The sequence below is a fragment of the Capricornis sumatraensis genome, chromosome 16, assembly GCF_032405125.1.
Source record: "Capricornis sumatraensis isolate serow.1 chromosome 16, serow.2, whole genome shotgun sequence".
NCBI lineage: Eukaryota > Metazoa > Chordata > Mammalia > Artiodactyla > Bovidae > Capricornis > Capricornis sumatraensis.
The window spans coordinates 67,475,989-67,500,962 of record NC_091084.1 but is presented as its reverse complement, the minus strand read 5'-3'; the positions used below and the strand labels follow the sequence as shown (position 1 = coordinate 67,500,962).

Sequence of the window (24,974 nt, the reverse complement as noted above, 5' to 3'; positions counted from 1 at the left end):
AAGCTGGGCTTCCAGGACCCATGTTCTTGCCCATATAATCCAGCAAGATCAAGTGCACAGTTATATATTATCTTCTTTTTGTTTTTGCAATCACTAAGACACTGGTTTTTCAGTCTAGATTTGAGCTATCACTTGAGAAAGATGGAAAGAGGACTTAGAAACTATCACCTGCACCCACTGTAACTCTGAATGGTTATCTGCAAAACACAGCCATCTCCTGATGCCGTGTCTATCCACACCCCCGGGATCAGGAAGCCCAAGTCCTGGCAAGCGCTCCCCCCAGGCTAGATGGACACAGGTCACCCTACACCACCGGAAGGCTGTTTGAGGAACTTCTGCACTTGCAGGAAAGGCGGGCACTGGCAGAGGGGAGTCTGCACGGTGGCTGCTGTTTAATGACCTAGATAACAGAGCTGACTGGGCACTGTCTCTGCCCAGCTGAGGCAGGGAAACTGGGTCAGCCAAGATTAGACACTGAGAGATGCGTCTGGCAATACGTTGCCAGAGCCACTGAACAGATCTTGAAAGATTCACTTAGCGATGTCCATCTATTAGTTTAACGGACAACAAAAGCAGTGGCTGGGAGAGAGAACAGAATGAAGCCATGACTTTAGCTGGCAGGACCAAAGATGTGCCAATTTTAAAAGTCAGAGTGAAATACACCAGGGAAAATGCAAATCCATAACACCCTCTACTCTCCTTTGTAAATTACACTCTGTTGGAATCACTCATTCACTTCTCTGTCTCCTCCACTAGAACGGGAGTAAGGGCACCGGCCCTGTTTTCCTGTTCACCTTTCTATTTCTAGTGCTTAGCATGGTGCCAGACACATTGGTAATTCACTGTTTGGAAATCTTTGATTGAATGAATGGCAAGTATTGAGTATATGCTGCTGTTGCTAAGTCGCTTCAGTCGTGTCTGACTCTGTGCGACCCCATAGACGGCAGCCCACAAGCCCCCCCCCCCCCGGGATTCTCCAGGCAAAAACACTGGAGTGGGTTGCCATGAGTGTATATGTTTTTGTAAATGCCAGGGCTGCTGAGTGGAAGGAGGTTACCTTTTAACCTGGGACAGGTTACCTTTTAATATGGGACAGGACAGAGCAGGCAGGATTTAACAGTCAGCTCCAACATTTTCCTTTGCTCTTAGATAAAGAAAACCACACCATGGCAACCTGGCTGGGGAGAGTCTGTTTCCTTTTTCTGTATCTTCATCCTCATCTGAATTCCCCTTCTATGTGAATTTTATTTCAGCCCCTTACACTCCCCATCCTCCCTACACGCCACAGGGCTTTTGCACATGCTAATCCCTTTGTTGAGACTATTCTCTGCCTTCTCTCTTTGCCTAACCTACATCTGTTTATCTTCATAAACAGATGAAGTGTTCATCTTCTTCATAGTTTCAACTCCAGCATCACTTTCACAGAAAAGTCTCCCCCATTGCTCAAACCCCCCCGTTATGGATTGTATTCTTAGTACTTGTCTCAGTGACGGTTTTATATTTGGTGGTGATTTGATTAATACATGTCTCCGCTACCAGGCTGTGAGCACCTTCAGGATTTATAATCTTATGAAGTTTTGCTCACCACTGTGTTCTCAGCACCTAGCAAAGCACCTGGCATAGTAGATAATCAATAAATGTTTGAATGAATCAATCAGTCACCATCCTCTTTTCAAAGGCAGGTTTGCTAGTTCACTGCAGGGAAGAGTCAGGAAATCAAGAGGACAGTCTGCAACATTAGGTCACGCTGGTGCCTAGAGCCAAAATGAACCCCAACACTTGGAGAGAGTGTCTCAAAGGAGAAAAGGCTATGCCAGCTCCTTTACTGATGGCCCTTACCCCGAGCCTTCCATCACAGGGGCAGAGGCCCTGCCGACTAGAAAGGTGGCACAGAAAGCCTGCTGCTCAGTGCTCCCCCTACTTTCTCCCCTTCACCTCCAAGACGGAATACTTATGGCACATGCAGTCATCATTCAACCCGGCAGTGGGAAGGTGCCTCTCCTGGGAACCTGGGTCTAATTGCTGGCTGCAAACTTCAGAGAGGGATGGAGGTTTTGGAAAGTGTTCAGAGAAGAACATCAGAGAGACAAGCTAAACAGAGTAGCGTGGGGAGGAAAGAGTTAATGGGAGGAGGTGACTCCACCTCCAAGAACAGCCCCCAGGTCAAGGGCTTAGTCCCCTACAAAGATGAAAGGGGTCTGGATGGAAGCTTCTAGATGATTATCTTATTACAAACTGTCCTCTAATTGCCACAGAGGTTTAGATCACCAGAGGTGTACAGAAGTCTGAGAAATTCTTTAAAGCCAAGGTTACTAAAGCTCTAGAAAAGATTACTGAAACTAACAAGGTATATTCTGCCTACGAAAGAGAACCACATGTCTAGGGGCTGCCTCTGTCCCTTCTGCAGCCATCAGTCAGGGTGGACGTGTAAAGTCAGGTTGATAAAGTACAGGTTATTCAATGATAAGACAGGTTCCAAACTTGATTTTATAGCAAAACACTTTCATCCAATAAAATCTTTCTTGGAGTTATAACATACAAAATTAACATGTAGAGATGTTCTGGTTGAAGATGTAAGAACGCCTTCACTGTGCAGAAAGGACCCTGCCTCCCAACCCGCAGGACAAGAAGGGACCCAGCAAGAACATCCTGGCCACTGCCCTCCAGTCGTGCTTTGGAGCAGAAACACAGAAACTTGGATACTCCTGTTTCTCCTATCAAGCTCTGCGCCTCAGTTTTCACTCTGAATGTAGCTATGTTGAGTGTCACCTGGGTGACAGACAGTCAACTTTCCCTTTTAAGGTCCCTTGAATCTGTTTTGCTCAAGATCTTGTTCATAACTCTGGTTATCCACACTTCCAGGAGCATATAACTCTCCAAATGACTTACAAACTATGTGGTTGAAGACATGGAAGCCACCCACCTTTCACGCCTGGGTACTAGCCCCACTCCAAAATGCAAAAAGGCCATGAAACTCTCAATGCAACTGCATTCGAGGGAAACACGGCTGCAGGTTCAGTCAACTCTTGAGTAGACAGAGGTTAATTTCGAACCTCTGGTTTTTCAAAGTCTTGGTGAGCACTCATTGTGTGCCGGGCCCTGGGACTTTCCAGGGTCAATTTCTCATTTTTTCTTCCCTACTTTGTCTTTCTAGGAGACACGGACACAAGTGTCTTTCCCAGAGAAGGGGAGGAGAAAAAGGGATGGTCTACTGCCTGGTATGTCTGAATCTAGAAGTAAATTTGATCAACAGATAGAGGTCTCCAGGCTAGAGTAGAAAAAAAAGAAGGAACCAGTGTGCACACCTACTATGTGCCAGGGACAGCACTGTGCTCTCTTATATCCACTCCTAGGTCCCCTACAATCCCTAGCTCCATTTTATCATTTAAAACACTATTTGAAAAACCAAGACTCAAAGAGATGAGAAACTCGCCAAAAGTCACCCAAGAAGTAGGGGGCAACCAGGATCCAGGTTAATGGGAGCTGACAGTAACCATCAGTGGCACCATGGGGTCTATTGGCCAACTCTTGCCTTCATCCCAGCTCCCAGCTCCATTCAATGCCTTTCTATCAGTTCGACTCTAGAATCTTTTAAGGCTGGGGAAATGTTCTTTGCTTATTAAATCTTACCCCATTGAGTGGGTGCCTGCTAAGTCTCCATCAAATGAGTGAACCATCTGACAGATACGACCTCAAAAAACAATGAAAGTCTGCTCAGTCACGTCTGACTCTTTGTAACCCCATGGACTGTAGCCTGCCAGGCTCCTCTGTCCATGGAATTCTCTAGGCCAGAATACTGGAGTGGGTAGCCATTCCCTTTTCCAGGGGATCTTCCCAACCCAGGGATTGAACCCAGATCTCCCACATTGCAGGCAGATTCTTTCCCATCTGAGCCACCAGGGAAACCCCGAGAAACAGTACAAAGGTCAATAGGAAATAGCCTAGATCAGACCAGAGGGAACAGGATCTACAGTATAATGTTATTCCTTCAAAGGAGACCCCTGGCATACATCTTGTGAAAACCAGCCCTTACAGGGGTCTCCCAAGAGGCCACCCTAATTCCCCCTCATTTCTCAAACAGTCTGACTTGCACCGCAAGGAGTGGCTGACTCAAACTGAAACGCTGCCGCCTAGCTGGAGAAGAGGCGGCTGGGGTGACTCACGTGCTTGGAGCCTGCCTCTCTTGGACAGACTCATTTCAGCTGTCCAAGCATCAAAGGCTGAGTCAGAGTTCCTGCCAGACGGAGGCTGCCTTGTACTTGCCTTCACACAGCTTGATCTTCTCCTCCACGAACAGCAGTCCTTTTGCTAGAAGCTGGTTCTGCCGAAAGAGAACAAAGGACACAAGACTTCACTGCGTGACTAACCCTTGTCCGCTCTAGGTGGGTGAAGGCATGGAGTTCTAGGCACTTGGACACTGTCATGCCTCCAGACTGAAGAAGCCTTTGGTCCTCTAGGAAGGCTGAGGCTTCAGGAGGAGTCAGGAGGAGTCTCACGACAGTCCGTCACAAAGGATGGAGACGAAAGCCAAACCCAACCGGCATTCCCATCCCTCCAACCAGGGAAGATGTGACCACAAGCTTGGCTGGACTGTCTGGAAGGACTAGGGTGGACACCCAATGTCCTTTGAGCCCTTCATATAAACTCAGAAAGTGGAGCGTGGAGGCAATGGGAAATTATGCAGAAATGATCGACTTTTTATAAAAACTGACAGTTTCTCAAGCTAGCATGAAAGAGACGGCAGCAGTGAGTATGTGTCCCTCAGTGAGTGTGTGCATGAGGAAGTTGTGGCAAAACAGAGTAAGATGAAGCCCCTTTGCGATTGCAACTAACAACTGCTGGGCATTTTGCAGATATCACAGGATATTTATTCTTCGTCTCATCTAATTCTGACCCTCCCAATAATCTGATCAAGTTGGTGCTATTACCCCCTGACTTTACTGATGGTCAGGGTAGACTTGCCCACAGGAGACAGACTCAATCTTCCTGGCTCCACCAGCCATGTTCTTTCTACTCTGCCTTGCTGCCTTCCAGCAGGTCTTCCCACCCAGATCCCCTTCTTCCCTCGAAAGGCTACAGCTGGTCCCACGCAATGCAGGCAGCTTTTCCAAAGGTCACAGAATCTCAGAGATGCCTCACCACTTACCTCACACCTTTAGATGATCAAAGGCCTATGCTTATGGCGTGGGGGATCCACAGTGGTATATATCCTACCCAAAACCTATGCATTTCTTAGTGTTCTCCTTTAGAAAACCCTAAAACCCTGTTACCATGATGGGGAGAGTGTAAGACAGACAGGTGTTCAAGTCCAGCTCAGCCACTTTCTAGCTGTGTGATCTTGGGCTTCCTTTCCTGAGTCCTGAGCCCCTCATCTATAAAATAGCATCACACCAGCAATATCATAAAGTTCTTATAATATTATAAATATACACACAGGGACTTCCCTGGTGGTCCAGTGGTTAAGACTCCGAGCTGCCAATGCTGTGGGCGTGGGTTCGATCCCTGGTTGGGGAACTAAGATTCCACATGATGTGCGGCACAGCCAAAAGATTAAATACATACACACATACACACATACATGCACACACACATACACACACACGGTAATCAGTGGTAATGGGCAGGAACGACAGTAGTTGCTCTCTTAACCCAACTATCTTCACAAAAGGATAGGCGGGTAAAGAGATTCAATAATGAATGGACCTACATCAAACATATTAAAGTAGTTTATCAGAGGCACTATCACATTCCTGTGACTAAGACACATATATGGAATTTTATAGACCCAATTAAAATTGCCAAGCTATAACCTAATTTGAAAAGTAATTAGCCATCATTTAGTTTCAAGATGGAACCCCAACTCAAAGTTATAGTGACATCCTATAGGAGTCCACCAACTCTTTTAAAGGGAAAACGATCAATTCCTTTCCCAGGAATGATGGAACAGACAAGTAATGACGGTGAAACTCTGTGTCCTCTACCTTCCACCAAGCACATGAATCCCAGAAGCAAGAAAAACACCACAGCACCACTGAGATGATCAAAATCAGGACTTTGTGCCACCGTAGCTGGGCAGGAATGGATGGCACACGTGTTTCCAGATGTAACCAACTGCCACCAAATGGCTCTGAGCAAAAATCCCAATTCAGGCCTGAAGTCTGTGCCCTGATTCCTTTCACTGGCCCAGAGGATGGACTTAGGAGGTCCCCAGGCGCTCTGTGCGAGGTGTCCTGATGCCTTGCTCTCCATCATTGCCTCCATTGCCAACACAGATACCCCAGCCTTCTTCCAAAATAGCCACAAATCCTCCTTAACTTCAAGTTTCTGAGATTTACCTCCAGATGTATGAGAGACTCCTCCCTGTGATGCAGGTTTCATAATTATGTTCCTGCACTGTAATTATTTACATTTTAAAGATGGGCCGTGTCCAAGGCACCGAGAGAAATAAAAGCCTAGTCCAGGTTATATCATGAGTCAGTAATAGTCAATATATCCCATGTGTCAGGATTTTAGGTTCTTAGAGGTGAGGACCATGTAATTTAGGTTACCTGGCTTGGAGAACAATGCTTAAAACATGGTAGAAGCTAATAAATATTCACTGAGTACATATTGCCTGTTTGGATGTTACAAACCATTTTTGCTTTTAAGAAATCAAGGTAAGAGATAGAATGTTTTTAAGAAGAGAGAAAGTGATGTAAGTCCCTAAAATCCTAATATGCAATAGGCTGTGTGCTCAGTCGTGTCCTACTCATTATGACTGTAGCCCACCAGGCTTCTCTATCCATAGAATTTTCCAAGATAAATACTGGAATGAGTTGCCACTTCCTACTCCAGGGAATCCTCCCAACCCAGGGATTGAACTCAAGTCTCCTGGGCTCCCGCATTGGCAGGTGGATTCTTTACCACTGAGCCATCGAGGAAGCCAAAATTCCAATACCCTTAGGCATTTGTACATTTTGCTCTTATTTTATAAATGGCATTTTCTTCCTTTGATGAAAACTACTTTGCATCCTACTAGACAAACTTTTAAAAATGGCATAGGCTCTCCTTCCTGCTCAGCTTTGGGGAAATTTTTTTAAAACTAAGGAAGTCATTAGTGCATTATGGAAGAAATGGAAAAGAAAACATTCTTGTTAAATTTCTCATGAAATTTAACCTCATGAAATACCACAGAAATTCTGTAGCTTAGATTAAAATAAGAGTAAGAAAAACCTGAGGTGAAAAGGGGCCTTCAGAATCATCTAGTCATTCTCACCTCTCCCCAGCCCTGTGGTCCAAATCAAATGGTCACACACAGTTTCAATAATTTTTTAGGTTGGACCCATTTTCCAGAAAGCTAAAACACCTTTCAAAAGCATCTTAAAGAAAGCATTTTTACTCCTCGGCTTTGTAGATTTTGCTCTTATTTTACAGTTGAATAAACTGCAGCTATAAGTACAACCTCCATCTTTTATTTGGCACGTGCTAAGTGAATTCAGATCTTTTGGGCTAGGCTGGCCCTCAGCCCCACCTCTCTGAAGAGTCACCTGCCACCTACTCAGTGGCGCTGGGCCCCCTCTTGCATGCTTGAGCCCTTTGAACCCAGCCTGCATCTCTGGCTATGCTGATTTGCCGGGTGCCCACCCTCCGACCCACTTGAGTCTCAAACTGAGCCAATCACTTGCTCTCCTGGGAACTGTAATCAACCAGGCCCTGCCTTTGATCCAAAGGGCCCTGTAATCCTAAGGTCCCAGTGCTTTGAAAGGACTTATGCTCTTCAGTTGCCTTCCTCACTTCGTAATATTTTTATTTCTGAATCTGTGGGGTTTTTTTAAAGAGAAGGCTGATGGGGCCGTGGAGCTCACCCCAGGCGCTTGACTTCAGCTCACTTGTGGTCATGTCTCCTACAGCCACCCCAGGAGGTCCCTGCCCCCCACCCCCTGCTGTTCCTTGCCCTGCCAATCTCCCCTGCCCTGCCCCACCACTGCTGTCATCCTACTCCTAAGGCGATGACAGGGTCACATCGGTGGGGGCCCAGGCCCTGGTGCCTTACAGCAGCTTGCAGAAAGCCAGGCAGCAGACCTCCCTGCCCTGGGCTGGCAGAGCTCTGGCTGGAGTGCTGGTGACTCAGTGGGGGCCTCTTGACCACCCCTGATCTATGTACCGAGACCATGAAGGTTATAACTCTTGCGGGTCCCCTGTCCATGGTGGGTTGCAGCTGCAGGTCCATGGGAAGGGAAGTGCCTTCCACGCCCCGGCAGCAACCACATTTGCATTCTGCACCTGCTAATGATGAAGCCCTCCCTGTCTGCTGATCACTTCACCCGAGGACACGCCGACTGGACATCTGTGCAGCTTAAAATGGCTGAGACTTAAAGAAAAAAGAAGAGAAAAACAGCCTGGGTTCAGAGAGCTCTCTTATCTTTCTAAGCGTCTCTTCCCCCTGGCCTCACCTGCCAGTATTCCCAGCTCCAGATAAACACCTGGCTCTAGAAGGTGCTGAGAAAATGTCTGTATGGGAACAGAGCTGGAGAAGATCCCGACTTTCCTCTTGTCCCACTTCCTGCCCAATGGCACCAACCTGATCACCTCCCAAACCAAAGGCTTCGAGCCAAAAAACCAGTTATATTCAATAGCAGCCACCTAGGAAATGGGCCAGTTGTTACTTAATGCAGCCCCCATAAATGAACTTGGACGGGGAATACATAGCCCTCTACTGAAGTGGCAGAGGATCCAGAAGGAAAAAAAAAAAAACAGCTGACCTGTGTTTATGAAGATGTTGAAAACGGGCTGCCAGCAGAAGAACAAGTCTCCAAGGAAAAAAACGCAAAAAAATAAAACAAAGCAAAACAAGGATGTCTGTGGAAAAGCAGCCAAAACTATGCAGTCTTCAGTGGATTGAAAAGATTCAGCTCATCCTGGGTAATCCTGGAGAGTGGGCAGAAGGAGTTGGGGAGGACAGAGAGAGTGGGCCTGTGACAACTGCAGGGCCGCTCCCTGACCCGGCCCGAAGGACTCTGGAAGATGAAGAACCAACAGGCTAGGAGTTGGGGTGAATGATGCTACTTCCACACAAGGTAGGTGCTCTGTAAACGCTTAAGGCTGCTCACCATCCATCGCATCTGGTGCTTTAGCAGCGATGATGACAGTAAGAACAGCAAGGATGACAGGAGGGATAATGTTGGGTTTTACTCTTTGTCAGGCTCTGTATGGTACCCTTAGAATGCGTGATCTCACGTTACCATCGCCACAAACTGACACCCTTTATACAGAAGAAGAAACTGAGGATCAGAGAAGCGAAAGTGAAAGTATGTTGTACCTAACTCTTTGCGACCCCATGGACTGTATAGTCCATGGAATTCTCCAGGCCAGAATATTGAAGTGGGTAGCCTTTTCATTCTCCAGGGGATCTTCCCAACCCAGGGATTGAACCCAGATCTCCCACACTGCAAGCAGATTCTTTACCAGCTATGCCACAAGAGAAGCCCAAGAATACTGGAGTGAGTAGCCTATCCCTTCTCCAGTGGATCTTTCTGACCCTGGAATCAAAACACGGTGTCCTGCATTGCAGGCGGATTCTGTACCAACTGAGCTATCAGGGAAGCCCTGAGGTTCAGAGAAGCAATTAGCAAATGTGAGACCAGAACTTGCATCCAGGTTGGTTGGAATTCAAAGCCCAAATCTTTCCCCCAGCATATGACTCTGTTTTACTTCAGTAATGATGATTTAAAAAAAATACTAAGGTGAACAGCTATCATTCCTTGATGGCTCACTTTTATTATACAAAGTACTTGATATATGTCATCTCCTCTAGTAACAGGCAACAATCTTTTGAAGTAGGTACTGTGATTACAGCCAGATTATCACTAAGAAAACTGAGTTTCAGAGAGGCTAGGTAACACGCCTACAGTCACATAGCCAGAAAGTGTTCTGGCACGGACTGGGTTTCAGACCTTCCTGGCAGAAAGGCTGGTGTTTTTAGGCATCACACTCTTCTGCCCTGTCAGCTGGAAAGGTTTTTAATGCCCTTGCCCACAAAGGAAAATAGATGAGATCCATCTGGTTCAGATATGGTGGGGAGGTCGGCTTGGCAATTTCAGGCTATGTAACTAGGTTCCACCAAAACTTTCATTCTTCTGAGTCATTGCTGCTGCCTAATCCTGCTACAGCTTCTCAACTTCTGCCTCTCCAAAACGGCTTTCCTGAGGCCTCCCTCTCCGCTGTGCTAGGTTGCTTCAGTCGTGTCCAACTCTGTGAGACCCCATGGACTGTAGCCAGGTTCCTCTGTCCATGGGATTCTCCAAGCAAGAATACTGGAGTGGGTTGTCATGCCCTCCTCCAGGGGATCTTCCCAACCACATTCTATATCCAGAATACACCTGGCTCCCAGATGGATTCTATCCCCAGATAAGACATTCTTTCCTACCCCAGAAGAATTTGGCAGTATGTCACTCTGCCTACCAAGAACTTATATTAACCAATAATTCTAGTCCAGGCATTTCTTTCCAGAGACAGCAATGTCTACAGAGGTTGTTGTCATTGGCATCAAGCCAATGATAGATTCATGGGCCACCTCCATTTTTTTCCCCTTTTGTGACTTTGAAAGTACAGCCATCATCTCTAAGGATGTCTACATTTCCTGTGAACCTGGATGTCTTCCTAGATAAGCAATAAAAAGTCTTATAAACAAAACTCACCCCCAGGCCCAGGGAGTTCTTAATAAACCAATGTGTAGGAGTGATGAGACCAGAGAGAAAGACCCAGATGGGAGACTGAAGACAATTTAAAACTTGGTACAAATGCTAATTCTTCATTAGCATCATTTCGCTGGTAAAATTCACTGAAAGGGTGAATTGGGGCTTTTTTCAAGTTATTTTATGAGGAAGGAGGGAAACAGTCCCATGTCTGTTTTGCTAGATACTGAAAATATAAAATTTAAAAGCATTGAAATTTTTCTTCTCCAGGGTTTTTCAGGGGATGTCTCCAGGGCATTTTTAACACTTAAATTATATAATCCAAAAGATTTTTTTCTCGTGGCCAGATGGCCTGGGTTTGATCTATGCTCTACCTTTTACTGGGCTTCCCAGGTGGTACTAGTGGTAGAGAAACAGCCTGCCAATGCAAGAGATACAATAGACACAGGGTATGATCCCTGGGTCGGGAAGATCCCCTGGAGGAGGGCATGGCAACCCACTCCAGTATTCTTGCTGGAAGATTCCATGGACACAGGAGCATGGTGGGCTACAGTCCATATGGTCACAAAAAGTCGGCCACGACTCAAGCGGCTTAGCCTGCACGCTTTTATAAGCTGAATGATAGTGGATAACCTCTCTTTCCCCAGGTTCAGCTGCAATACGTGCTAAACGATAACAGTGAAAATTTCCTCACCCTCTGTCAGGAGGTCTACATGACTTAGTGCAGGAATGGTTCTCGGATCAGTTCTCAAGACTTGAGCGCACACGAGAATCCCCGAGGACTTGCTAAAACACAGACTGCTGGGCCGAACCCCACAGTTTCTGATTCAGTTCATCTGAGGAGGGGCCTGAGGATTTGTTTATCTGACACTTTCTCAGGTGATGCTGAAAATGCAGGTCTGAGGACCACACTTTGAGAAGCAACAGCTTAGAACAATGCCTGACACATAAATGTTGGATAATATTAGCTTTTGCTAGTATGATGGTTATTTTTGTCTTCCTTGAGTTGTAGAACAGCCTCCGAGAAAGGGCCCCTGCTGCTTTCCAAGCCTAACAATACTCTTCGGCCCACCCACCTCAGTCTTTACTTCTCAGGCCACTGAAGTGCTAGGTGTTCTCATGTGTCCAGCATCGAGCTCTGTCTTCCATCCCTTCTCACACTGGCTCCCTAAACCCGTCTCCTACCATTTCCAGCCTAGTCACCCAATTTCATCCATAATGGGTTTCCAAAAACACATATGCATGTGGGACAAGACACTGATGTGTTATAAGGGGGAGTTCTGTTCCCATAGGGCATTAGATGATAAAATCCCTAATTACACCTCATTTTTGGAGCTCATCTTCGAGTGATATATTTGCGGCATTTGGTATGTACATGTTCCTTCTTTAACAGTTGAACGTGTAATAACCTCGTCTGACGAGGCTAAAGAGGTGCCATTTCAGCATGTCCACAGATTTCCATCTTTCTCTCACTTATATTAAGATTTATGGTTATCCATTTCAAGACTCATTTTTCCATTTATGTCCGTGAAATTGGAGGAAAGTCCAATAAAAATATTCAAATAATTCCACAAAATTCAAGTAATTGCCAAGGAGATTAAGCACAGCAAAGAGTCTGGGTGGAGGGCAACCCCACAGAAGGCACCCTGAAAGAGCTAGGGGTCCTACTGGAAGCCCCCAGACTATGCCAACTTATTCTCTCCCTTCTCAGCAGCCAAGGGAAGTGTTAGGTCACCCCAGTGTTCATAGACTCTGTACGTAAGTAAGGCCTCTCTTCCAAGAGCTGGCCAAATTCAAAATGCAACCTCTAATGACCTTCTCACCTAAAGACATCATCCTCGTCCCATCTCTCCCATCTTCATCCTGGAGTTCGGCTCCTCTTGTTTAAAGCCCCTCTGGATCCTGGCTCCAATTTCACCTTCAAAGCACTATATGGGAACTGTCCCTCACTACCTGTGTGCTTGCATGCTAAGTTGCTTCAGTCATATCCGCCTTTTTGTGACCCTATGGACTGTTGTCCACCAGGCTTCTCTGTCCATGGATTCTCCAGGCAAAAATACTGGAGTGGGTAGTCATTTCTTCCTCCAGGGGATCTTCCCGACCCAGGGATTGAACCCAAGTCACTTATGTCTCCTGCAATGGCAGGCTAGTTCTTTACCACTAGCGCCACCTGAGAAGCCCTCCTAATTTATCTTTTTTCCCATTTCAGGAATCACTCTAGCCTTCCCAAGTGGATTAAAGAGTTTAAACTTCTGTACCCTATTCCATTTGGGTTTGGAAATTGCAAAAATTATTTCCCCCACTCTTTATTGTTTCTCCACCCTAATTTTTCTGGATTCTTACAAGCCCTATCTTTGTACCTAAACAATGTATTTATTTGGGGCCTGTTTTTAAGCCTTTACCTTCCACTCAGGGCTTCAGTTAACAAAATGTTCTGTATTACCTGTATGGATGTATCTACAGCCCTGCACTTCAATTTCATACTCCATGGTGACCAGGACGCTTCTATGGGTCTCTCCTTCAGCTTCCTGCCACGTGCCCCATGCCCTTGATGAATCCTCTCTGACAATGGTGAGTTAATGGGAAACTGGCCTCCTGGGACTCACAGATATGAGAAGAAGATGGAAACATTCGTATCACACACTACTAGGCCATCTGTGACCTATTGCCAAATGTGGTTGCCAAATTTCCCCTTTTGCTAGGTAGGGTCTTGTTCAAGGGCTTCACAGGTAGCTCAGTGGAAAAGACTCTGCCTGCCAATGCAGCAGATGCAAGAGACGTGGGTTCAGTCCCTGGCTTGGGAAGATCACCTGGAGACGGAAATGGCAACCCACTCCATTATTCTTGCTGGGAAAAATCCCATGGACAGAGGAGCCTGGTGGGCTGCAATCCGTAGGGTCACAAAAGAGTCAGACATGACTGAGTGATTAACAAATCTTGTTGAAAGTCACTGACTACACACTGAGTTTCTGTATCAAGCAAAACTCTGGTTCCACCAAAAATAATTTAACTTTCTGGGCTTGAGGAAAAGCTTCCAACAGACACAACACAGCCAGCAGATGCAGAAACACAGAAAGTGCTATCTGCCACTCTTCCCATCCCCACATCCCGAACCACCAAGGTACCTAATCAGTTAAGAGAAAAATGCAGAGCATTTCCTATCATCCATTTCCAAAGTTAAAAGAAACCAATCACCCCCCCAGGGCTGTCTCTAGGATAGAGTTCCTGTCGGAAACCCCAATTTTCCTTCTGGGCGCATTCAAAACAGACCAAAGAAAAAAGAAAATCAATACTGCAAATGTCAAAGATTTTTTCTGGCCGGTGTCTTCTGGAAATCTATCTGTGCTTTTGCCAATCAAACGGGCTGTCTTCTCTGTGTGCAGGCATAAGATAAGCACCATTTTCCCACCTGCTTTCCCCTTCCCTCACCTCAGGTCATTTTCATTACTCTTCCCTGAAGACCGTCTGTTTTTAAAGCTGCAAAATGAGAATGTTCACTTTCAAAAGCGGAGCCCCAGTGATGGATTTTACAAACAGTGATCTCTGGAATGGGGGTTTAGGTACCAGGAGGCAGACCTCACTGCTGAGTACAGATGTCTGGGAGGGTGGTCATCTGATCCTCCACACAGAGGAGCCCACTTGTCACTTTACCCAACAGCCATGTCCATGGCATGGGGGTTGCAACAGACCACTCCCGGATTTCATTCCTCACTTGTCCCCAGACCTTGCCCCCTCCTTATTTCTGGAGGAATGCTTTTTCTGGAGCCCATCCTGACTGTCCCTCTTAAAACTACAGCTGATAACTGAGTGTGAAGGCTGAGGTTGCCTCTATCCGCCTTCCCTCCTGGATTTCCCTCTTCAGATGAAGAACTATTCTCGGCGTGGCTTTGAAACCAGCCCATTACCAAGGGTGCCTGGCGAAGGACTTTCCAAACCTGAGTCTCTCTTGAACCACCGTCACCAGTTGGCCACAACCAGGGCCAAGCATTACGCTGTTATTCCTGTATACTATTTTTCTTCAATCAATCCATTTTTTTGTTCTTTATTTTTAAATATATATTTTTTTAATGTGGACCATTTTAAAAGTCTTTATTGAATTTGTTACAATATTGCTTCTGTTTTATGCTTTGGTTTTTTGGCCCCAAGGCATGGAAGATCTTAGCCCCCTGACCAGAAGCCCATACCCCCTGCATTAGAAAGCGAAGTCTTAACCCCTGGACCCCCAGGGCACTGAGGGAAGTTCCCCTCAATCCACTTTTTCAAAATATAAATATGTTTAAAAAAGAAACCATAGCAACCCCATTTACCATAAACAGAACGTAACTCAAGGATCTACTCAGTGCAAACTAAACGATGTTACGTAACTCGAAGTGCTTCTGGCTGAAGACACTAAGTGTGAAACCTGCTCTCTCTTCCTTAAACAACAAAGATCATCAAGTCTTGCAGGAGTATAACAGGCACAAGGGCGCAAACCAAGACTTTCCCTGGCAGGATCAGAAGTGCCAAAGGAAAATAAGGAAACATCACAAAGGCAAAGGCTGCTCCATACCATACGCCTCCTCAAATCTCTCATGTATCCACGGTGGACAACCCCTTCCTCTAGCCCAAGAAAGTTTACTGGGCATCTACTATGTGCTAGGCAATTTCTAGGGACTAGAGAATCAAACACATTTTAAAAAATGGCTCTGTGCTCGCATGAGACCTAAAACCAACATTTTAACAAACAAACAGTGTCTAGGATAGCCTTTGTTCCAATCTAGCACCTTAAACTAAGGAAAAACCCAGATGTGAAATCATGAAAAACTCCCAGAAGGAGACTCAATAGTCACCAAGCAGTCTCTCTGATTAAGCTCTAGATAAAACATGACATGTGGTTACCAGCTGTTAAGTGTCTGGCACACTTTGTAAGCAGTACTAACTGCCCTTGAAACCTCAGGGCTTCCCAGATAAACAAATCCCCACCCCAAAGCCCTCCACCACTCATCCAAGGGGGAGCCCCCAAAGCCAAGCAATGACTGACACTTCAAACCTGGTTGAAACCACACAGGGAACCTTGTCTATTTTAAATGTCAATGAGGAAGGCAGCTGGGCCTGCAGGTTTCTCCAGGAGGGACTGAAAAACCACTTCTGTTGTGGGATTTAAAACTCAGTCACTAGAGACAGCCAGAGAAGAGAGTGTGGACAAGACTGACCTCTGAGTCAAGGGCAATTGAAATGATTCACATTTGTGACTAATTATCTCTTCTTTAATCTTTGTTTGTCTCTCTCCCTGGACAGGGGTTGTCTTTCAAGCTTCTGAGACTTTTGACCTGACTGAATTCCGGGCTTCTGTTGGGTCTTGCTTTGTCCAGACTTAGAATGGCCAAGTGGCTATTTTCTGGTGTGTGTGTGTGGGTGTGTGTAACAACTGCCATTTGTCATTCTTGCAAAGTGCACATAAAAGTTTAAGCTTCCTGATCTATGCAAAGAAAATGAAAGGCTGCTTGTGTTGTTTTTAAAACCTACAAACTCTTTATACTGTCTGAAAAGTATGCTCACCTGGGACACAGAATAACATCACCAACCTGAAACCAATTTGTTATGGATTTTTATGTCACTTTCCCATTAAAATGGGTGGATTACACTTTAGAATAAAGAATATGTATACAGCTGATCCTTGAACAACATGGGAGGCTTTGGGGAGCCAACCTTCCACGTGCTTGAAAATCTGCATATAATTTATAGTCAGTCTTCTGCTTCCCAAGATCTTTGATCTTCACAGATTCAACCAACCATGGATCCTAGAGTAAATACAGTAGTATTTACTATTAAAAAATCAACCAAACGTGTACAAGTGGACCTTTGTGATTCAAACCCATGTTGTTCAAGGGTCAACATTATATAGATAGTTAATGAACACATTATTCTGTTTTACTCTGTACTAATCACTATTCGAACACTTAACAAATAATAATTACCTTAGTCCTCACAACAGCCCTATAAGGTTACAATCTATGACCCCTGTTTTTACAGAACAAGACACTAAAATAAGAGAGGTAAAGTGGCTTCCCAAGGTCACACAGCTAGAAAGTGGCCGTGCTGGGCGCTGAGCCCAGGCAGGCTGGCTCTAAGCACTCCTCTCTGCTGCCCCCCGCCCCAGCCCCTCACACTATGTGCTGTGTGCTTTGCATGCATTATTTCATGTGGACCGAGCAGGGACCTGTAAGGTAGATCATTTTTTTAAATTCCATTTTACAGATGGGGAAACTGAGGCATAGAGAGGTGAAGCAGCTTGCCCCAGACACTCAGCTCTGACTTCGTGGAAGTCACCCACTCAGTTAACATGACACCTCCCCACGCCCTCCCACAACATGCCTTTGGCTGGAGTCAGGAAGCCAGCTCGTGCCAGTGGGTTAGAAACCATCTGTGACTGAAACTGGAGTCTTGAGTTCACTAGCTGCATGACAACAGTGTCTAGGCAGGAGGGATGTTAGCTTGTCTGATTCAATTCTACCTTTAACAGAACAGACTGACAGGCTTAATAACAAGAAAGAACTTGACTAAAGGGACATATCATTACACTCAATTAGGTCCCATCCACTGGGTGGGAGGGAATGGCAGTAGAGAAGCTGTTCTCCAAGTGTGGCTCAGGGTCCCCTGGGGGATCACCCAGACCTCTTCCACATGGTCAAAACGATTTTCTTAACAACACTAAGCTGTTATTTGCCTTGCATCCTCCGTGAGTGTACTGTGGAATTTTCCGGAGACTGTGCAATATTTTCCAGATGTGCATTATCACAATAGACTGATGATGAAGCCGATTCGAGGATCCAGTCTGCAGGCAAATTTGCAGGCATATAACACAATGCCACACTTCTGCATTTAGTTTGAAAAAGTTATTGTTCATAAAAATGTCATTAATGCTAACACGCAGTAGGTTTATTATTTGAATGAATTAAGGCACACAGTAAAGTTTCTCATGTCTAATTTCTATCATGGTGAAGATACAGTTAATCCAAATCAATGATCATTTTAAGAACATAAAGGGGTTCCTGAGACCAAAAAGCCTGAGAACTGCTGCCTGAGACTATAATCTCCAAAAGAGCAAGGACACCTGTCCTGTATGCCCCCACAGCCGCTGCACCACAGTGCCCAGCGCACAGGAGGAACTCAGGATACGTAATTTTGGATGTTGAAGGTATGTCCTGTGTACTGTATCAGTCACCCCTTAGGGTCCATGTACCCACATGCAAAATACAACCCATGCTAAGATGCACAGAACTTACCTGGAAATAATCTGTAATGAATGATCCAAGTTCACTCTTCAGCAGCCGCCTGGAGAGACAGAACAACATCGTCAAGCAGTCCTTGATGTCACAGCTCCTGGAGTCCAGTTCAGGGACACACAATGAATTGGCATGCTTGCCAGTGACACAGGCGCTGAGACCAGGCCTGGGAAGGGACTGTGCTTTCCTAGGCCCTAGGAATGCCCTGCCCCAACCAAGGTTATTAGAGAATGGGGGAGGGGATGGGAATCCTAGAGGGACTTCTGCTCCTTCATTCACTTTATGGGTAAACCATCTCCAGAGGGCAGCCACGGGGATCTTATTTCTAATAGAAGTGGAGGCAGGCCAGGGCACCTTGCTTCACGTGCAGCAAAAGATAAGGAAGAGGAATACCACAACTGTGTAATTAATTCTCCCATGTTTGCAGACTTCCTGGTTTAAAATGCATTTTGCATACATTCTTCATCCAAGTATTGGAAAGTATGTGTGTGGGGGGAGCAATTATAACCCCTCATGTATAAATAAAGAAATTGAGGCACAGAGAGGTCTCCCAAATAAGTCAGTGGCATCGTTAACATTCAAACTTCTTCTGCAAATTCAACATTTTTGCATAACTCTACCCTGTCTTGCCTCGAAAATTCATAGAAGAATATATTCAGGTACCACAGTTTCGGTGGTCTCACTGCCCATCCCAAGCAGCTGAAAAGTCCTTCAGAGGAGAACGGGTCTATTTTATTTGTCCAGCACCAACATTGATTCAGCTGCCCTTTATGTGCCAGACATTGTTCTAGCACCAGGCGAGAAGAGAACAAGACAAGAGGAAGAACAGACAGGCAGGGTTTCTGTTCTCAAGGAGCTTACATCTTTGCAGGGAGGGTTATGAAGAGACAGTAGGTTAATCAATACACTCCCAAGATAAGTTCAAAGAGCCTTAAGAGCTACAAAAAAAAAAAAAAAAGAAAATGAAAAACGGGGGTATGGGCACCAGACCTCCTTCTCCCTCAGACAAATCATGCAACCATTGCTACCGCTCTTCCTTTAATTTAACCCAAACAAGGTGAGGAAGCTGAAGCCAAGAATGCAGTGAGTTCCCTAGAGAAGAAAGCCTTCAGAACATCCAATGACTTTATTTATGCATCCCATCAGCCACGGTTACTAAGGAGCAAACATTCAAACTTCTGACCACACCGACTAGGTTTTAACTCCTCAAAACAACGCGTTCCCACGTATCGGATAAACAGGAAGTTGTTACAGCAAGATGTCACAAGGTGCAGAAGATAGACACAACAAGATTGGGTCACAAGAAGAAGAAACATCCATGACCTAAACTTTTGTACCATGAAGAACACTGGAATGCTGAAAATCCACACTGAGCAAGGAAAATACCTTCTTTTTCCTAGGACTGAAGATGTGTCTGTGGTGGACACTGCATTTTGAGATCCAAGAGAACTGCATTTTCTGATCCAAGAGATCAGAAGGCCACCCCACCCAGAGAACCTAAGGTTCACCAACATGTGGGAAGGTTTGACCGAGCCGGGAAGTCTTCCTCGGTCACCAGGCCAAGATCTTGCAGGTGGCTCCCAGCTGGTCTTCGAGGCTAGAGGCATCTCTCAGATCGGACACGGAAATCAAGTGGGCGGTCCCAGGGGGAGGCCCTGGGACAGGAAGAGGCAGGGAAGCTGCTTCCGGCTGCTGGCTCCCAACAAGGTCTTCATGGCCACTGGGAAGTCTCAAAACCACAGGTGAAGGAGCCAAGCTTCATCAAAAAGTGGGGGAAACAAGTCCCCATAGTCAGTTGCTACTAACAGAGCTGCTCAAGTGTATCTTTGGGGCCCACAATGTGGAGGGGTCAAACGGTTCTGAGACTAAATTGCGTGCTATGGAACTGGTGTCCCAAGGAAGCCACACTGGGAGAACGCTGTGCTCATGCAGACGCTTCAGGTAAAATTGAAAAAGAGAGTTCAGCGGTAAGAGTAGGCCTTCAAAGTCAAGAGCTATGGAAACCTCCTGGAGCATGGCAGGGGCGTAATCACTGTTGACTGGGACTGGAAGTGATTAAGCAGGTGATTATTGCCCTGGGATTTTCACAGTGGCACCCTGGGAGCATCGTGATGCTACCCAACTGAGGACTTCAAGACATCTCCTCCCCTGCCAGTGACAGGAATGGCACAGCACCCTAAGGTTTCAGCCAGGGCTCCATCAAGCCATGGCCAACGTCAGAGTTCCGCAGAGCGTTACAAGAAGACAGAGCTTGAGATCGAAACCAGCTCATAAAGGTGCAGAGACTAAAGTGTGAACTTGCTGCGACTGCCAAGACAAAGGCATAGCAAAAAGGACTCAGAAGCTAGCAGCAGCCATGCCAGGGCAGCAAGATGCCGTGGATATGAATAAAGAAGCAGAATATAAACAGGTGCTCCCACCACACTGATGAGGGTGGTCCTCAGTTCTTTACTGAAGCGGGAGCAGACACAGGTGTGGAAATCCGCTTTACATACATTAAACGTAATGGACTATAACCAGGTCTTGTAAGAGAACCGTGCAATTGTCCTTTTATCAAATCCCAAGTTCAAAACCCTCTCCACGAGGTATTTTTATTACAGTTACCAGAACAGAATGGACCTTACCTGATCATTTAAATCAACATTCGACTGGCCTGGGTGGGTAAATCAGCAAGCTATCTGTCCCTTACAAAATCTTGTCTTATTTCTGTCTCCACATGTTACTGGTTAGACAAGGTCAATGGATATATGTAGAAGGTTTTGCTGCAATGAAATATAGGGATTAACATAAATTGCACCAATAAAGTGCTCATAAAAATTTGGTTCACTCATACAATGAAGTTCTAAGTAACCATAAAAAAAAAACAAAAGGAAATAAAGAATTGCTCTTAATGATGATATGAAGATGCCTACGTTACATTAAGTTTTTTTAAGTAAAAAACTTAAAAAAAATTATACATGCTGTTTGCAGAACAGTATGTATAATATGTGAAGAGAAAAGAAATATATATATCGTTTCTTATTTACACAATATCAACAAATTCATCTGTCAAATCTGTTCTAACTTGCTGTTCTGTCACAACTATATGGTTTGGTGTCCAAGTGGCCCTTTGAACTAAAATACATGGTACCTTGGGGCTTCCCAGGTGGCACTAGTGGTAAAGAACCTGCCTGCCCATGCAGGAGACGTAAGAGACACAGGTTTGATCACTGAGTTGGGAAGATCCCCTGGAGGAGGGGACGGCAACCCACTCCAGAATTCTTGCCTGGAGAATCCCATGAACAGAGGAGCCTGGCAGGTTACAGCTCATGGGGTCACACAGCCGGACACAAATGAAGCGACTCAGCATGCGCGCACACACACACACACACACACATACACACACACACACAGTACCTTAATTTTTAAACAGGCAAAACACACATGCATTTTCAAAATTATCTGTAAATGCACTGTAAATGTCTTCTCCCCTCTATCTCTCCCAAAAGAAGGCTACAGAAGGTTGAAGCTGTTACTGGAAATTGTCGGGCTACAAAACACTTCGTTGGGGCTTCCCAGGCGGCTCAGTGGTAGAGAATCTGCCTGCAGTGCAGGAGTCACAGGAGACACGGGTCCATTCCCTGGGTTAAGAAGATCCCCTGGAGGCGGGCATGGCAAGTCACTCCAGTATTCTTGCCTGGAGAATCCCCATGGACACAGGAGGCTACAGAAGTTTGAAGGGGAGGCAGGTGGGAGGCGGGGTTCAGGATGGGGGACATATGTATACCCGTGGCTGATTCATGTTGATGTATGGCAAAAACCACCACAGTATTGTAAAGTAATTAGCCTCCAATTAAAATAAATATATTAATTTTTAAAAAAAAGGTTGAAGCTGTTACTAGAAATTAAGTCGGGCAACAAAGCACTTTAGCAAACTTTATTCCTTGAAGTTGGGAGATGAAGTGCTATAGACACCAAATCACCTCATCAGACCCCAGTTTGTGGGCCTCATATAAAGTGTCAAGTAAGTATCCCCAGCTGCTTTTCCGTAAGTATTCCTTCTGTATGTATAAAGGAACTCTGGAAGAATAGCCAATAAACGACAATAATAAAAGTGATCTTTGGCAGGGGCGTAGGAACTGGGTTTCTGGAGTACAGGGAAGGGAGATTCCTTAGATATTTAAAATCTGGGAGTACATGGTGAACATGTCCTACTCAAAAACCCTAAAAACGATGGTTTCTAATTAACGATAACCACCACCAAGGTTACCAGTGGATGGCTCGAGGCCGAGAAGGAATTGTGGGAATGTGTTCCCACATCAAGTACCGTATCAGGAAGCAGACTGACCTCAGGGAACAGAATCCCACAGGGCCTGAGAATCTGCCAGTGCTAACCCACCCCAGGGCGGGTAACTCGAGATCTTAACACAGAGAGCGCGGGGTAAGGTGAGGTCAGAGCTTGCTGGCCAAGCTGAGAGCAGTCAGCCGCTGAGTCAGTGTGGGATCCGCCATTGATTTGTATACTCTGTGTTTGCTCTGCTTGCACTTGGTTAACAAGGAAAGTGCACTTCTGAAAAACTCTACCCTGGCCTTAGCTGAAGTGAGAGAAAGGGATTTTCTGCCTCTCGGTCTTGAGGCGTCATCTCAAGGGGAACTTGGCAGTAGCTTCTCCACCAAAACAGGAACAGGGGCCTGACAGAGCATTGGGACCCCAGGAGTTAATTCCACCAAGTCACAAGCATTTCCTGAAAACCTACTGTGTGTCAGACACGGTGTGAGGTGCTAGGAGAGGAGGATAGAAGAGCTCAGACCATGATTCCTCCCCGTCGGGACCACTCTCTCAGGAGACAGGGTACCATCTTGTCCCCAACTGGAAAGCATCAAGACATTAGGGATGCACAGATCCAAATCCACAGAGGGATCACTCAACTCCATAATCTTCCTCACTAAGTCTTCCACTTTAGCTTGTGAAGTACAAGGAAGAAGAGAAAAGCAGAAGACAGGATTAAAGAGCCTGTGCTTTGTGGTCCCCTCCATACGGAAGAGATGGCAAACCTGGTTCCCAAAACCTTGGATGCATGTTTCTCCTGGGCACAGAGGCACAGAAGTCAGCAGCCTCCCTTCCTCTTTTTCCATCCTTTTCTACAGTTTCTTCCCAGGAAACAGGAAAGTAATTACATATTGGAGCAATTAATAATAATGAATAAAAAACCAACTGCTCCTAGGAAGGAGCCTGACTTTTTTTTCCCAATTAAAGTTTACTGAGCACTTATTAAGTGCCAGGTGCCACTGTCAATAATGTACATGTGTTTCCTCATTTAAGCCTCAAACAAAACTGTTAGGTGATAGTGATATTTGTTTTTTAGACACAAGAAAATGGAACCTCAGAGGTTACTGAGGAGGGTGTGCAGTGGGCTTAGGATAGAGAGGAGAAGAGTTTCATTAAGAGTGCAGTTTCATTAAGACCTAGGTCTGAACCCTGTGGTTAGCAATATCTTTTACAAGTTAACTTACAAGTTAATCCCTTGTACCTGTTTCCTCAACTGGAATTTGGGGATAATAAAGCTACCCACTCCACAGAATTACTGCAAGGCTAAATTAGTTAATCTTTGAATGGTGAGTTTATAGAACAGTGCCTGGCATACCACAAAGCTTGGCAAGTGTCACCACCACCATCACCCCCATCACCAATGTCACCACGAACACCATCACCACCACCATCATTACGAGCACCACCACCACCATCACCACCACCACCATCACCCCATCACCAATGTCACCACGAACACCATCACCACCACCATCATTACGAGCACCACCACCACCACCACCACCACCATCACCCCATCACCAATGTCACCACGAACACCATCACCACCACCATCATTACGAGCACCACCACTACCATCACCACCATCACCACCACCACCATCACCACCACCACCATCACCAACACCACATCACCACCACCACCATCACCAACACCATCATCACCAACACCAACACCATCACCAACACCACCATCATCACCATCACCACCAACACCACCATCACCCCTGTCACCAGTGTCACCACAATCACCATCATCACCACCATCATTACGAGCACCACCACCACCATCACCACACCACATCACCACCACCATCACCAACACCACCATCACCAACACCATCATCACCAACACCAACACCATCACCAACACCACCACCATCACCATCACCACCAACACCACCATCACCCCTGTCACCAGTGTCACCACAATCACCATCATCACCACCATCATTACGAGCACCACCACCACCATCACCACACCACATCACCACCACCACCATCACCAACACCATCATCACCAACACCAACACCATCACCAACACCACCATCATCACCATCATCACCACCACCATCACCACCACCACCATCACCAACACCACCATCACCCCCGTCACCAATGTCACCACAATCACCAACATCACCACCATCACCAACACCAACACCATCACCCCCATCACCAATGTCACCACGAACACCATCACCACCACCATCATTACGAGCACCACCACCACCATCACCACCATCACCATCACCCCCATCACCAATGTCACCACGAACACCATCACCACCATCATCATTACGAGCACCACCACCACCATCACCACCACCACCATCACCAACACCACCATCACCCTCATCACCAATGTCACCACTATCACCATCACCACCACCATCATTACGAGCACCACCACCACCATCACCACCACCACCATCACCCCATCACCAATGTCACCACGAACACCATCACCACCACCATCATTACGAGCACCATCACCACCATCACCACACCATATCACCACCACCACCATCACCATCACCATCACCACCATCACCACACATTACGAGCACCACCACCACCATCAATACCCCCACATCATCACCAACACCACCATCACCACTCGTTACAAGCACCACCACCACCATCACTACCCCTGCATCATCACCAACACCACCATCACCACCACCACCATCACCACCATCACCATCATCACCACCACCACCACCA

The 24,974-nt window shown here is 46.1% G+C and overlaps 1 protein-coding gene across 1 annotated transcript in view; it reads right to left on the bottom strand.

Annotated features, from left to right (window-relative positions):
- PRR5L (proline rich 5 like) overlaps nucleotides 1-24,974 on the bottom strand; it is a 55,247-nt gene that overhangs the window by 19,214 nt on the left and 11,059 nt on the right. Inside the window, exons 3-4 of the mRNA XM_068988807.1 lie at nucleotides 17,939-17,987; nucleotides 4,264-4,321 (exon numbers count right to left, since the gene is read on the bottom strand). Of these exons, the coding sequence (XP_068844908.1) occupies nucleotides 4,264-4,321; nucleotides 17,939-17,987 (107 nt within the window). The remainder of the gene's footprint in view (nucleotides 1-4,263; nucleotides 4,322-17,938; nucleotides 17,988-24,974) is intronic.